The 15,884-nt window shown below is 37.9% G+C and overlaps 1 protein-coding gene across 1 annotated transcript in view; it reads left to right on the forward strand.

Annotated features, from left to right (window-relative positions):
• The first annotated feature begins 2,572 nt into the window (after positions 1-2,572).
• Positions 2,573-15,884, forward strand: part of myom3.L (myomesin 3 L homeolog) — a 60,303-nt gene continuing 46,991 nt past the window's right edge. Inside the window, exons 1-6 of the mRNA XM_041581913.1 lie at positions 2,573-2,760; positions 3,962-4,089; positions 10,549-10,629; positions 11,696-11,855; positions 12,503-12,660; positions 13,992-14,087. Of these exons, the coding sequence (XP_041437847.1) occupies positions 3,983-4,089; positions 10,549-10,629; positions 11,696-11,855; positions 12,503-12,660; positions 13,992-14,087 (602 nt within the window). The 5' untranslated portion in view covers positions 2,573-2,760; positions 3,962-3,982. The remainder of the gene's footprint in view (positions 2,761-3,961; positions 4,090-10,548; positions 10,630-11,695; positions 11,856-12,502; positions 12,661-13,991; positions 14,088-15,884) is intronic.

Here is a 15,884-nt window from a genome sequence, read left to right on the forward strand (position 1 = left end):
TGTTTCATTATAGCCCTTAAAATGAAATATCAGTTGTATTATGGGGATTTGCCCTATTTGAAGCTAAAATATCTGTCAAAGAGATGTATTAGAGGTATTTTATAAAAATGTTTGTTTTCCCCACCTTCTAAACACCTGCCACCACTAGTTCAGAGTCCAAAATGGCAAAATAGATGTGCTGACAACTCTATAAGTGCAAAATCGGCAAAGTACCAAAGAAGAAAGGAACTGCTGAAGAGAGTTACTATGTCGCATAACTATAACAGTGAACATAGTAACTCTCTTTATGCCACTTTATGCACAATTAGCACTTTAACAATGAATTAATCATTCTTTGATTTCACAATACTCAATAATGACACTGAATTTTGTTTTTCACAAAATGAATTTATTTATTAATTGAAGCAATAACGAATTAACTACACCTAGGGGCACATTTACAAAGCTCGAGTGAAGGATTCGAATTAAAAAAACTTCGAATTTCGAAGTGTTTTTTTGGCTACTTCAACCATCGAATGGGCTACTTCGACCTTCGACTACTACTTCGACTTCAAATCGAACGATTCAAACTAAAAATCGTTCGACTATTCGACCATTCGATAGTCGAAGTACTGTCTCTTTAAGAAAAACTTCGACCCCCTAGTTCGGCAGCTAAAAGCTACCGAACTCAATGTTAGCCTATGGGGAAGGTCCCCATAGGCTTGCCTGTGTTTTTTTGATCGAAGGATATTCCTTCGATCGTTGGATTAAAATCCTTCGAATCGTTCGATTCGAAGGATTTAATCGTTCGATCGAACGAATAATCCTTCGATCGTACGATTAGCGCTAAATCGTTCGACTTCGATATTCGAAGTCGAACGATTTTAGTTCCTGGTCGAATATCGAGGGTTAATTAACCCTCGATATTCGACCCTTAGTAAATCTGCCCCCTAGATGTGATTTTCTTGTTCACACTTTATTCCAGCAAAATACAATTTATTTCACACTCAATCTGTTATAGATTGTGCAACATATTAACTCTCTTTAGCAGCTCCTTTCATCTTTGGTACTTTGTCGATGTATTAGAGGTACTCTTCAGGGTTAGACCTACCATTCGTGCAACGGGTGTAACCAGGCACACTGGGGTCTATTCAGCTTCAGACCATTAGAAAAATAACTTGTAGATATAACCCTCCAAACAAGGATGAAGATGGTAGCCTCCAGAAAACCTGATAAAGGCCATTTGAGTACTACTGAAATGTTACTTAATCCCCCCACTTTTAATACGGGGCTGTATAACTCTGCATATATCTACTTCTTATTTATATTGTGCAAAAAAATATAATCACAACCATGTCAATGGTTAACAAAATTTGCTCAGAGCGTTTCCGCTTTCCCCCGCAGCAATAGGGTTAAACTACAGAACTATACCCCTGTATAAAATCAACCAGTGTCAGTCACTGAGAATACCCAGAGCTTGTTCTGTGCTGACCAGTTTCTTCTTACACTAATCCTTTACACCTGCCACACCGCAGGGTCATCAGCCCTTGAGTGCCTTTGAAATCCCCTGGCTATGGATTATCTTGGTGACAGACTGTAGCTGGTCTGAACCCTAGTTTCATTAAAGGTCTTCTAAGGGCCACTAAACTGTAATGCCGATGACATAATTAAAGGATTAGCCCTATATAGAGTCAAACTATATTGCTGTCAATGAAACGTATAAGGGGAGATCCTCAGGGGAAGACCTACTATTAGTGTAGCAGGTGCAAACACACTGGGCTCTATTTGCTCTAAATATAGAAATAACAATTGATATTACAGTAATTTCTGCAAATAGGGTTGCTTAATTGTCTCTGCACTGGGGCCCCTTGCTGGTTTGTTCCTCCTCTGGCAGCAATGAGTTCACCTGAAAAATAGTTCTCTAAATAATAAAGATGAATAGTTTAGCTGTTGAAGTATCTTTGAATAGAGGAAGGAAAACAATTCCCCCTGCACACAAACTTAATTCTGCAGTATCAAGGAGGATTATATAATGTATAGAATCGCATACAATATTCATTAAAACCCTGAATAAATAGCAAGAAAAGCTATGTTTTCTCATAGCTCATATTTCTCACATTTCTTTATTGAGCACCCAGTACCATAAGCTTGTATAATACAGGAGAAAGGTAAGGCAATCAAAATCATCAGCAGGCATAGGCAATCAAAGCATGGGTGCATATCAGAGACATAATACAAGAACAGAACAAAATGCTCATACATACCCGGTATGGAACCCTACGATCGTGAATCAAGGTATGGAACCCTACGATCGTGAATCAAAAGAATAATGAGAGCTATAGTTCTACAACAACAGCAGGAGCACCAATGTTTGTTTATCCTTGCTTATGTTTCAACTGTAATTTAAGTGTAACACTATGCCCTTTCATAATGTACTTTTCTAGGTATGTTCCACAGCTGCCACAGCTGAACAATCTCTTTCCAATGCCCTTTCCAAAATCCATCTTAATCCTCAGTTTATTTATACATGCACATCATGGAACCTACTGCCTAGAGAGAAAACAAGGAATGATCTGCACTCTTATTCTTTTGATAAAATGAACCCAGAGAATTGTTTGGCATTATTACTTCCCAGTCTCCATCAAATTCAAGTGATGCTATTTTTATGATGTTTAGTTCCAGCCTCTCATTTTGGGTCCCCCTACTGAGCTCACCAGCAGGAATAGTGGCTCACTGTTGGTTTGTCACACAGGGCTGTCTTTGTCTCTCTCACCACAATTTGTAAGTAACTTGTGTTAGTTTGCTATTATTTAATATGGAGCAGATGTGTTATGCATTATTGTATTGTCTGGAGGACAAAAAAATCGACATGAAAATTAAAGATGTAGGTTTAAGGAAAGATTAAATGACAAAAAGCTAAAGATTGAAAAGGGTAAGCTTTCATTATTAGCATCTAGTTCACAGAGAGGCTTTTAAAGGGGATACAACCCGACTAAAATATTACCTACTGAATGACTGAGAAATATTGAGCAACATTATATTTTGATTAGAAATGTTCAATTGTTTGTATAGTATGTGTAAATAGAACTGTTATTGGCAGCAGTATCTGTCTGCCCTATTCTAGTTTTTACATTAAGTTGGTTTTTTTTTTGCCTTTCAAAACAATGGTGTGGAAGCCAGCTCATAAACACCGGTGAAGGATGCAAGGCTTACTTCTGATATAAAAGAGCAGTACGGAAAAAGACCAGACCAGTTGCAATTACGTACATTTATAATAAACACTTGCTGTTTTAATGATTGTGCAGAATAACATATTCTAGTATTAGGCAAAAAAAAAGCAGTTTATAAAGGGGTTAACATGCATTACTAGAAAGAGTTTACAGGGATCAGTTCATTGTCACAACCAGACAAACCAAAGCCTGTGTGTATATCCTTGTGTATAGTCATGAAGAAACAGAGCCTGCACTTATTACTTAGTAACAGAAACATTTTAAGTTCTGTACAGGTTTACATAGAAGAAGCAACCATGTTAGGCAATACTACAGAACACAGAGTACAATGGGTCAAAAAAATGTAGCTTATGTTTTAGAGTGAGCACTTGGGCTTGAACAGAGGTGCTAGACCAGTTAAGCTGACCATACATGCACTGATACTTAATTTTTGGTACATGCATACTTGCCAGATGATCCTGACTCAGTTGAGCGGATTTAAAAATATTATTTTGTGTGCCAGGGCATGCTAGGTTGGCACAGGAAAAAAGTAAAGAGAAGCCACTGCCTTTTCAAGTTTTGCTGTTCCAACTGGAACAGTTGTACAATAGAAAAGTGTCTATACCCTGCATGGCCCCTTGTATGAGTATCCATCTATTTAACCCATGTGCTGATCCGAATGGGATTGGTCTCTGTATGGGCACCTATAAGGAGGTCAACAATTAGTAGGTGTCAAGACTGTAATCTTCTTACTAGAGTGATCTTTTTTTTAGACCAAGCATCCTTTGTTCAACATGGAGAAAAGGATCACATCTTTTGATATGCAGGAAGAAAAGTCTCAGCTGAGCCAACATCAACTTGAAATGCAAAGCAGAACACTGAAGAGGAAATTCAGAACAAGGTCAGGACATTTTGAAAGCACTATCTGTTTGGCTATATAAGACACAGACACACGTGAGGAAGTATTATCCCCTTATAAAATGAGTTTGAATTTTTTACTACTAGGCTGCCAGGTTATGTAGCTTCCTGCCATATAATACTGGATCTTACTGGATCCCACCCAGTAGCTCTTCAACTAGAAATGAGCTGAGTATTTTGTACATGGACATTATCAGTACTAAGTGGGACAGGGAATCACTGCATTATATTGAATTAGGCCCTACAACTATAAATAAGTGCATTATTAAAGTAGAAAAAAGTAAATATGGAGAAAGTGTTGCAGTGACCACTTCTTAATTGAGAAGATTACTGCATAGGGTGTCCTCCATGCAGGGTTACATCAACAAGACCTTACTTAGCCAGCAGTGATTTTAAACCCACTAGACTTAACCTATATCACTCTAAAAATGAAAGCAGAGTTGTTGTGGGTGGCTAGCAAGTCACACATTGCTCTAAACCTGTCTTTCTTTTGCATGTTTTTATGGTATGCATATGCTGTGCGTGTGAAGAAAACCTGTTCAAGGAGATTATAAAACTTGCAGACACAAATTCCGTGTTCTTTTGTTAGAGCTTATTTTATTTTATTGAGCGTGGGTGCATAACATATCCATTGCATCACTTACATGGGAACATGAGCGTTCCAGCAAAATACCTTAGAATGAGCATTCCTAAGCAATTTCTAAAGATTGAAAGAGGTGTTTGTAAATTTGTTTTAATACAAATAGGAATTAGCTAGCAGCAGACACGGCTGTTTTGATCATGGCTGTTCTGCCAGAAAACAGTACAACAGTTAATTCGACGTGCTAATTGGATTCTAGACCTTGGGTATGTGTCATACCTTTCTACCCTTATTTGTATATGTCTGTTGTGTAATTCTCACATCATGCACATGACAAATGCAGTTCCTCAATTCTTTACAGTAAGGAAGTCACTAACAGCTCTCAAACAGCTTTGCAAGCTTCAGTTCTTGTGGAATTCCATATTTTAGCATGTTTCAAGGAAATAGTATTTTTGGCCTTCATAAGAGATCTTGAATATGTCCACTTTTGAGGATTTTTATTTCCTTTCCTGCACAAGGGTTACTGGTTTTGTTCAAGTGACTTTTTCTCTTGATTAGTAATGAACACACTTGGGGCTTTTTGCTTTGATTAAGGTTTTTTTTAGCTCTGAAATAACATATACAATAACCCCACACTATTAGAGACACTTCTTTCTGCTATGCTACAACTGTTCTTCATTGAAAAAATATTGTGTCCTTTCTCCTACTTGCTCAGGCCAGAAATTCTCCAGATCAAGTCCCTTTACATGTTCCATTAATTGTGAATTCAGCTGTCTCTCCAGAGTGCAAAAAAGCAGCAGATTTGGAAGCGAAGGGGCAGATTAATGTTGTCTGCTGGGAGCAGTGGAAAAATAGCTTGGAGATATTATAGCACAGCTTGATTTGCAAACGAGCTTGCTGCTTGTGAAACTGGAAATTTTGCCACAAAATTGTACTGGCTACAGTGGGCTCATCCTTGATTGATGTGATTTTATTGCAGTTTTTGTACAAAATACCTGATTAAGCCACCATAATGCAACCCATGTATTTGGGTTGCCATCTTTTCTAGAAAGAATCCCTGCCTTAATATCACTGTTACCTTTCTTCCCCCTGCTAATATAAACCTCCCTAATCCTTAAGTATTCTGTGACTATGAGCACTAGGGTCCTGAGTTTGGTTCTGACTTGGGCACTATCTGCAAGGTGGCTCATTCTCAGGTTGTGTGGGTTTATTTTACATACTTTAATATCCTTCCATACACCAAAAACATTCCTGTGGAATAATTGGCTCCTGATGATATAGACTTTAATGTCATTTTTTTGTAAATGTGATAAGGAATAATAGATATACTACAGAGCAAAAAGGTACTGGGAGCTGCAGTTCAACAACATATGGGGGTGCAGTATGGACAGTCCATTTATAACATTGCAAATTGCAAAGATGTAAATTAAGGAGGTTATTTACTGAACTCCGAATGCAAAAATCACAAAAAATTCAGAAACCACAAATTTTACGGAATTTATTAAACCCCGAGGATGGAGAAGTGCGAATACAAAAATCCGGCATCCTAGACCGATCAAGGCTACATATATAAGTCAATGGGAGAAGTCCCAATGATTTTTTGATGTGCGCTGGGTTTCGAGCAATACCTCAAAGTTTTTTGAGTTTTCGGGCAAAAATCTGAGTTTTCAGGTAAAAAATCTGGAAAAATCTGGAAAATCTGATTTTTTTTCCCGCAAAGCAAAATTTCAGGAAAATGTAATAAATAAGGGTAAAATATTGAGATAAATTCGGATTTGATAAATAACCCCCTTAGATAGAAATTAAACCGCTTTCATTAAAATGCTGCCTATATTTTTCAGTCTATAGCAGAAGAAATTCGGATGCACACCTAAGATTGCAGTGGTGTCCAAAAATAGTGATTTATTTGTGGCCCAAAATATACATCACAAAAGGGCAACGTTTCGGACCCCTCTGGGTCCTTTATCAGGCTTGATAAAGGACCCAGAGGGGTCCGAAACGTTGCCCTTTTGTGATGTATATTTTGGGCCACAAATAAATCACTATTTTTGGACACCACTGCAATCTTAGGTGTGCATCCGAATTTCTTCTGCTATTGACTCTATGACCCTTATGCGAGGGAAGGGTCTTCCGGATCAGCACCCTACACTTACAACAAGTGTGTAAGGGATCAGGTAGAGCTCTTCATATTCGTGCATTATATTTTTCAGTCTGTGCAAATTTATAATGCTGATGTATTCATAATCGCCTATTTAAGCCCTATGAGAAATGTCTGCTCTTGCTTCTCCTGGGAACATTGTTCACCAACTCTCCTCTTTATATTTCAGTTCCTAGCTTAAGCACCTGTTATTAGGAACAATATAACTAGGGTACATGATGATGTGCTTAAAATACCATTACCTCTCTATCTTTAGAATCTATTTAAATGTCACAAGGTTAAACATGATTGTACAGTGAGACATACTTCCAAAGGAAACACACATCATTGGCAGACAAAAACAACTAAATACGAGAAGATGCATGAATATATATCATGAATTTTGTGTCTGATGGCTCATGTGCAACAGTGCAGACACCAAACATTGCAGGCCTTGCTGTGTCCTTTAATGCTGGGACACACTGGGCAATTTGGTGAGATTTAGTCGCCTAGAGACTAATCGACGCAACTTTTCTCCCGGAATGCCTCCCCTCGCTCTGCGTCTGGATAAAATGAAAAGTCGCCGGCGCTAATCACACACGGCGATTCGTTTGCCAAAGTCGCCCGAAGTTGCCTCACGAGGAAACTAAGGCCGACTTCGGAAAACGAATCGCCGAGTGTGATTAGCGCCGGCGATTTTTCATTTTAGCCAGGCGCAGAGCAAGGGGAGGCATTCGGGGAAAGTCGCGGCGATTAGTCGCCAGGCGACTAAATCTCCCCAAATCGCCCAGTGTGTCCCAGCCCTTAACAGGCCTAAAGTGCAGTACTGACATTGTGGGTACAAACAATACCCATTTATATCATATGTTTTCCAAAGGCTACTTTGGGGCCTATTTATAAAGCTGTGTAAAAAAAACCAGCACTGAATTAAAGTTTACATTGCTGCATTTTATGTCACAGTTTGTAATGAAAAAACTAGGTGTCGTTATAGTTTGTATAAGCCTGTGCATAGAGGGTACACATTCTGGCAGTCTACAGGCCACCTGGCCTTGGTTTCAACTCATTTTAATGTGAGCAGAAAAGCATTTTCACATACTGCACCAAAAAATATCCCATAAACCTGTGCCTTAAAAACGTGCAGTCAATTTTACTGTGAAATTTGTGTGGTTTTACATGCAGATACAAATCATCCTACAAAATAAATGCTGCTATAATCTAGAGTGAAAATAAGAAACCAAGCCAGTTCTCACCTTGAATCCATACAAATATAAGACTGATATTCGCATTCGGATGAATCCAAGTGCCTGACTAAACCGAATACGAAAAAATCACATGGCTTTTCGTCATACAAACAAGAAAGTAAAACATTTTTTAGGAGCACGTGGCTCTTTCCCCATCATTTCCATAACGTACATATACAAAGGATTTGGGTTTGGTCGAATCCTAAAATAGTGGATTCAGTGCATTGTTACATGTATTATGTTCATAAAAAGCATAAACCTAAAACCTATACAGGTATGGGACCTGTTATCCAGAATGCTCGGGTTTTCTGGATAATGGATCTTTCTGTAATTTGGATCTTCATGCCTTGCTACTAGAAAATCATGTAAACATTAAATAAACCCAATAGGCTGGTTTTGCTTCCATTAAGGATTAATTATATCTTAGTTTGGATCAAGTACAAGCTATTGTTTTATTATTACAGAGAAAAAGGAAATACTTTTTAAAAATGTGGATTATTTGATTATAATATAGTCTATGGGAGACAGCCTTTCCATAATTCGGAGCTTTCTGGATAACGGGTTTCCGGATTACAGATCCCATACCTGTATAGATAATACACATGTTTTACACTCCTAAAAGTGCTTATGGATATGATATGGATAGATATGGAGATCTATGGATCTATGAATATCTATGTCATAACATAATACCAAATAAATGTTTAACCTCCAGATAAAATATAATGCTGTTTCAATTGCTGCAGTAAACCATAGCAACCAATAAGATATTTCGTTTTAAATAAGTGATCAGTAAATGGTACCTGATGATTGGCTGAAATAGGTGATTAGAAATGTTGGAATGATACAACTTTTATGAAAACATTGTAGGGTCATTCACAAAGCAGAACGCAGTGTGCAAAGGCCACACCTGACACCGACAACTTGTGGTGATATTTTTAAGGTTTTATGTTTTGTTCTTGGAATTTATTTATATTAAACTGTATTCTACCTGTGGTCACTAAGGTAGATAATAATATGGGTGGCTGTGGAATCACAAGAATGGCCAAAAGCAGTAATAACAAAACTCTTACAGAAATGTTTGGGGGCACAACAGTGAGTTACAGTTTTACTGGCTTCATTGCCTCACTCTCTTCTCTGATACATTAGTATAACGATTTGATAATTCCCTAATAACTGTGATATAATCATAATGTTACAATATTCCTTTTTTATTTTTTGACATCTCAAAGTTTTCTTTTGGAAACAAATTCTTAAAAAATAAAATTTAGATCAGATTTTTAAGAATATTCGTCAACACACACTGGATAAATTGGTCTCTAGGTCTCTAGCTCTGTGCTGCTGTTAGTGTTATTGGTACATTTTATGCTTGATGATTTATGATGACCCTTAAAGGAATTGTTCAGTATAAAAATAAAAACTGGGTAAATAGATAGGCTGTGCAAAATAAAAAATATTTCTACTATAGTTAGTCAAAATGTAATGTATAAAGGCTGGATTGATTGGAACATATACGCCAGAACACTACTTCCTGCTTTGAGCTCTCTTGTTTTCCACTGATTGGTTATCAGACAATAACCAATCAGTAACTTGAAGGGGTGCCCCATGGGTCATAACTGTTTGCTTTTGAATTTTACCTGGATGCTAAGGATCAATTACAAACTCATTGAACAGTTATGTCCCACGTGGCCCCTCCTTAAATGAACTGACTAACTCGGAGTTAGAGAGCTTAAAAGCAGGAAATGGGGTTCTGTACTGTTAGACATCCAGTCACTCTAGCCTTTATACATTACATTTTTGGCTAACTGTATTAGAATTTCATTTTAATATTTAACAAAGCAAACTTTGCTCCTGTATAAACTATAGCAGAAAAGAGAAAGTTGTGCTCACCACTAAACCATTTTAAATTATCAGGTGGGGCGATGTTTAGATGTGAACAGAACTTTTATTTTTGATTTGCTTTATTAATAATCCATTTAAAATAACAATCCATAGGGAAGCTTTCTGCAATTTTGTTTGACCTAGCAGTATTATTAAGTGAAAATCTAAAATTCAGCTTATATTATATAAACCTATATGCTACCTAGCCTAGTGCTACCTATCTCTGTATTTAGAATACAGGATTTCATGTAATTTCACATTGATTACAGGAACATGTACTCTTCACGATCTGCTACATGGGTTAAAATGGTTGCCACACAGCTGTTCGGTCCAGTGGGGTGCTCTCCATTGACTTCATTAGGAAGTGCTGTAGGTTGCACCAGACCTACAAATTTAGCCTTTGCAGGGTGGCTTGCAGTGTTTTCCAGTTGCATTAGGATGTTAACCAATGGCCTGCCAATTGACCCTGGCATATTATAAATCACCACATGTTACATAGCACTTACATTATGTTGCTTTTTTCATGCTGTTTTCTTAAAAGAGGAAAATGCAAACATTACATGATTGGTGATTTGTCTAAGACATATCTTTTCTATCTATCAGTGATGAACAACTTGAAGATATCCCAGTGTCGTCCATAGAACTTTCTATTATACGAGCCGAACAAACCTTGAAGTCACCGTGGTAGGTTAACACTTGTGGAAAAGTATTAGAGCTGAATGGGCCTTTTTAGAAAAACAATTTATATGCAGTTTACGTTTCACTAAACTTTGTTAATTGAAGAAAAGTGCAGCAGATGTTGGTGTACTGAGCCAGGGTCGGACTGGGGCTTTGAGGCCACCCCGAGGCTACGACTTCAAGGGCTCTCCTTGCAAGCTCAAAAGCCCTTCCCCTTGTCATCCTTGCCCCCCCCCCGCATGTGTGCACCTCATACAGTTAACTGAATTGCTCATTAACTACGCTGCAATGGAGGAGAGGATGGTCCAAGCAGGTGAGCAAGTCTGGGTTGGGAGGACCCACCAGGATTTTTCATGGTGTTCCTCCGGCCCAGTCTGGCCCTGTACTAAGTATTAGTCACTGTTAAGGACCTACTTACCGTATATACTTGAGTATAAGCCAAGTTTTTCAGCTCCCAAAATATGCTGAAAAACTCGACCTCAGTTTATACTCGGGTCAAGCGCAATAACGGTCGCTGGCGCCTAAGAATAGTCGCCGGCGTCCAAGAATAGTCGCCGGCATCCAAGAATAGTCTCCAAGAATAGTCGCCGGCGTGCAAGAATAGTTGCCAGTGTCCAAGAATAGTCTCCAAGAATATTCACCGGCGTCCAAGAATGGTCGCCGGCATCCAAAAACGAGACGCCGGCACCTCCAATGGGAGCAGAAACCCTCAATTTTTTGATTGAAACTTACCAGAAGCTGTTGCATTTCTCACCCTAGGCTTATACTCGAGTGAATAAGCTTTCCCAGTTTTTGGAGGTAAAATTAGGTACCTCGGCTTATACTCGGGACGGCTTATACTCGAGTATATACGGTAGTGCTAAATAAGTAAATATTATAGAAGCGCTTTAAATCCAGGATTCAGTTTCCCAGCACTTTTTCCACAACATCAAATCCTACATGTTCAGCCTACCCAAATCCAAACCCTGAAAAGAGAACAAACCCCAATTCACTGTTTTAACAGTATATCCTAATAGCTAAACATATATTTATAGCCTATTTTTCATGCAATTCATATTGTATTTTTCTGCAGTGAATCCAAGGCTCAGTTTGACTCCAGAGACATGTGGTTGAATACTTCAGATCAAAGGATAACAGGATTCAGGAACTGCATGGAAAAATTTGAGATTGGTGTGATACAGGCCTGTAGAGACTTGCGTGTGAGATCTGATCGCAAGGCTTTACGTAGAAAGGTAAGTATTTTTGTTCTATTTCTTTAATATATGTATTAAAGAGACAGATTTTTAAGGTTCGCCAACAGTTTATTTACCTGGGTGCCCAAGTTGAGAAACAACATAAACATGGAGAAGGTTGAGGTTGAGTAATAAAAATCTCTATTTATTAGAATGTAGCCGTTCTTCTAATTATTAGAATGTAGCCGTTCTTCTACATTATATATGTGTGTCTATCTGTCTATCTATTTATTGACTGTGCACAGCTTTTTATTTGCATTTTTCAAAGAGACATAAAATGTAAGGTGTTGCTGTTGCATTTTGTAGTTTAAGGTTATACCAGTCTTTACGGGAGTCAGAATAGAATTATTTTTAATAAGACAGAGCAAAGCAAAACCACAGCCTCAAGTCTGGGCTTCCATTTACAATGTTATTATCACTGCATTCTAAACATTTAAACATTGTTTTGGAATTAACATGGATTGATTTATTTACAAGTACTATTAACTGTTTACAGAGAAAATTAAAATTAGTTTGTTTAAACAGGACTCTATGAGGAATGACATGCTTTTAAATTATGCTGAAAACATAGCAGATAAAACATTGGTATGTAATACTTTATATTGTAAAGTGAAATGGAAACAAGAAAGGCAATTTATTTTCTGTAGGCTGAAGAGAAAGCTAGACAGCAGAAGGAATTCAGAGAGCTTTGTGCAAGGCGTGCACCCATGTTCTGGGTTCCTCTTAGAGCACATTGTGTCTGGGAGAGGATGCCGGTAACACTGATGTGTACCATAATGGGAAACCCAAGGCCAACAGTGCAGTGGTAAGTAATCTTTTCCTCTCATTTTAGAACCAAGTTTGAACAAAGTGTATCTATCTGTCTGGGTCTCTCTAAGGCAGGTATTCTAGATAATGAATCATTATAAGAAGCATACATACTGTTTAGTCTCATTAACACTTGAAACAAACACAGTACGCTTAGCAATGTAATCAGTAAGGACCAACAATGTCAAATAAATTAAAAGAACAAGTTTAGGTACTGGAGTGCTGAAGGGTGCTCACTGCCTTTCTCCAGATCGATAATTGTTGCCTCGTTCATAGGTAAAAGGTTGCCCTAAGAAGACAATAAGTACCGGGTTGTGGAACATGTTTTATCCTCTGGTGCACCTTCAGGTGCTTCTTCATCCTGAACAGAAGGGATGTTTCAGGGGTTCCCATGCCCTAACTGTGTGCTGCCATTCCTGTATGCATCCGGCACAATACACAAAGGGTGGGGAGCAGGTACATAGTGGGCAAAATGCATTTGCTCCTTGCCTTCAACCCTGGAGTGAATAAGCCTTCTGTGCTCTTTAGCATTTGTTTTGAACTGGGTGTTGTACTCTGGTGCAGAGGCACCACACATACAGTAAAGGCCCCCCATAGACACAAAGATTTTTCTTTGGTGAACGACCGATTTTAGTGCAATGCAACCAATCCGTCAAATTATAGTGAGGTTAGTGGGAATCAATCGTTTGTACGTTTGTGCATCTATTTTTCGTCCGACATCTGTCAGAGAATTGATCGGCCAGGTTAAAAAATTTTAATCGGCCACTGTGAAATCTATCTATGTTTGCAGGGCCAGTTAGGCAGCTAACCTCAGTTTTCCTGGCTTCAACTAGACAACATTGCTTGAAATGGTCTTTTTAGGTGATGGACAAATCGTATATTTTAACAATTGTTTCAAGATAAGCTTGGTCTAACAATAACGAAAAGATCTTTTAAAAATCTTTACATCTATGACCAGCTTTAGTGTAAGGTTTTTATAGAGGGAGCATCTGACACTTCAGATTGCCACCTTTTGTATAAACAAAAACTGTCCCAGTACGCACACAAACTTTTCTCACCCATTTTCTTATCATGCCAGCCACTAGGCTGTCAGAGTAAGATGTTTGGCTGACTGCAGACCACATGCACAGCCTGTTGACTAGCCATGTATGAATGTATGCTCCTGGTCAACATCTTTTTTATGTTGTCTAAACAACGCTGCACCTATTCTGTTGTGATTACTAGACCCGTATGTAATATATACAGTATATTTAGTACAAAATATATCATCATCTAATTGTAATTATAGACTATTTATGAGATCGAGCTATATAATTTTTTTACATTTAGGTTTAAGAATGGAGTGCCTATTGACCGTAGAACCTCTCCTCCTGGAAAATACAGAATCCTGGATGATTATGGAATGCTGACCTTAGAGATTAGAAGGTAAGAATAAGGATAGATGTTATACAATTTAGTACATTGAATAAATATTATACATAACAATGTACAGTCTCTTGTAATTCTGCTTGCTGAGATCAACATAAAGGGTTACTATGTTTTTTCTAGTGAATGTGTTAGTGTCTCAGCTTGTAGTTTTACAAAGTTTCATAGTTAAGTTGGCTGGAAAAAAAAATTTGAAGAGCCATCTAGTCTGCTCCTAATGAAAGTTCTGTTCCTCTAGTCTAAAGAGGTGGCCTCTGGTGCATTGATCGTTTTATTAGAATAAAGACCCCCCGCTATCTGCCTATAATACCCTCTAATATAAAGAATAATCATATCCTTTCCTAAGTGTCTTTTTTCAGAGAAAATAGCCCCAACCTTAACAATCTCCACTCATAGTTTAAATCCTCCATCCCCCTCACTAGTTTAGTTGCACGTTTCTGCACTTTCTCCAAATAATTTGCATACTCAACATGAGGACTTACGAGACCTACAAAGCTGCAAAATTATTTTTTCATCCCTTAATTTCCCTTTTTATGCAAGACAGTTCTGTATTTGCTTAGTAGCCATAGAATGACTATGCCTGAACTTAGGCAACTTGTTATTAAATCAACAAAAATGGCATGCATGTCGGCTACTAAGAAGTGAATATGAATATAAAGTCACAAAAAAAGTAAGACCATGCGGTCTCTTCACATAACCCATAGTTCAAGGGTTGCCAAAAACTGGTAAAATCACATAAGTGAAGAGGCCTACTAATAGTAAATTCAGTAGCAAATTTAGTAATTATAAAAAATATTTTTAGGACATATAAAGCCTAATGTGTTTCGGGCCAAATGAGCACTTAGTCATAGGCTAATGGTCCCACCCCTGTACAAGCTTTTTATAGGGGTGATGACCAATCAGAGAAGGATACATCATACAAAGCCTTGTTCAATAAAAATAAGATACATCATACACTTTTGAGACCATCTGGTATTCTGTGATGTAAGTAAAAAATCAATTTTGTCTCCAGTTGTAAAGGTTTAGGGACTGTATATCCACCTCTTAGGCACCTCCTGACCCTGCACTTGAACATGCCACATGTACTTAACCATTTCTTTGTACTGGGGCCCTGCACATACTAGTACATGTGCGTCGTTATTGCTTTAAAATGGAGTCCAGCAAATTGTCAGTTGTTGATATATTAAGATTTCTTTTTAAAATTCTTTTGATTTCGTGAAATTGGGGACAAAGAAAATAGGTGAATTAACTGTATCATTCGGTATAGATGTCTGTACTACTGAATCTATTTCTCACTCATATATTTTGTTTTTGCTTGATAGTGGTTTAAAGCCTTACTAAAAGCATTATTTAAATGTGCTTCTGAGTAGCCTCTATCCCAAAACCTTTTTAAGGATTGTTTGAGGAATTCACTTTCATGTGTACACAGTTGTCATAATCTCATGAACTGTCCAATAGGGACAGCACTGATAACGTGTTTAGGATGACACAAGTTTACCTGGAGTAGTGAGTTACCTGAACTGGGGTTTCCATAGATGGTAGAGGCTGTCCCATCATTATTATGATAAAATATTAGGTCTAGAAAATCAATAAGTTCATTGTCAAAGGAGTGACAAAGGAGATTGGTTCCCCCAAGGAACCAATCCCTGATATTTTGGGGCTTCCTACCTGGGGACATGTCCCTTTGTGTACCTTAGGTAGGTGATAAAAAATTGGAATAGTCGGGTGTTGAACTTCCATTTGTCTATTGTTAAAAAGGTTATGTGCTCTTGCCTTATCCACTAAGGTAACTCGCAA

The sequence above is a fragment of the Xenopus laevis genome, chromosome 2L (genome assembly GCF_017654675.1).
Source record: "Xenopus laevis strain J_2021 chromosome 2L, Xenopus_laevis_v10.1, whole genome shotgun sequence".
NCBI lineage: Eukaryota > Metazoa > Chordata > Amphibia > Anura > Pipidae > Xenopus > Xenopus laevis.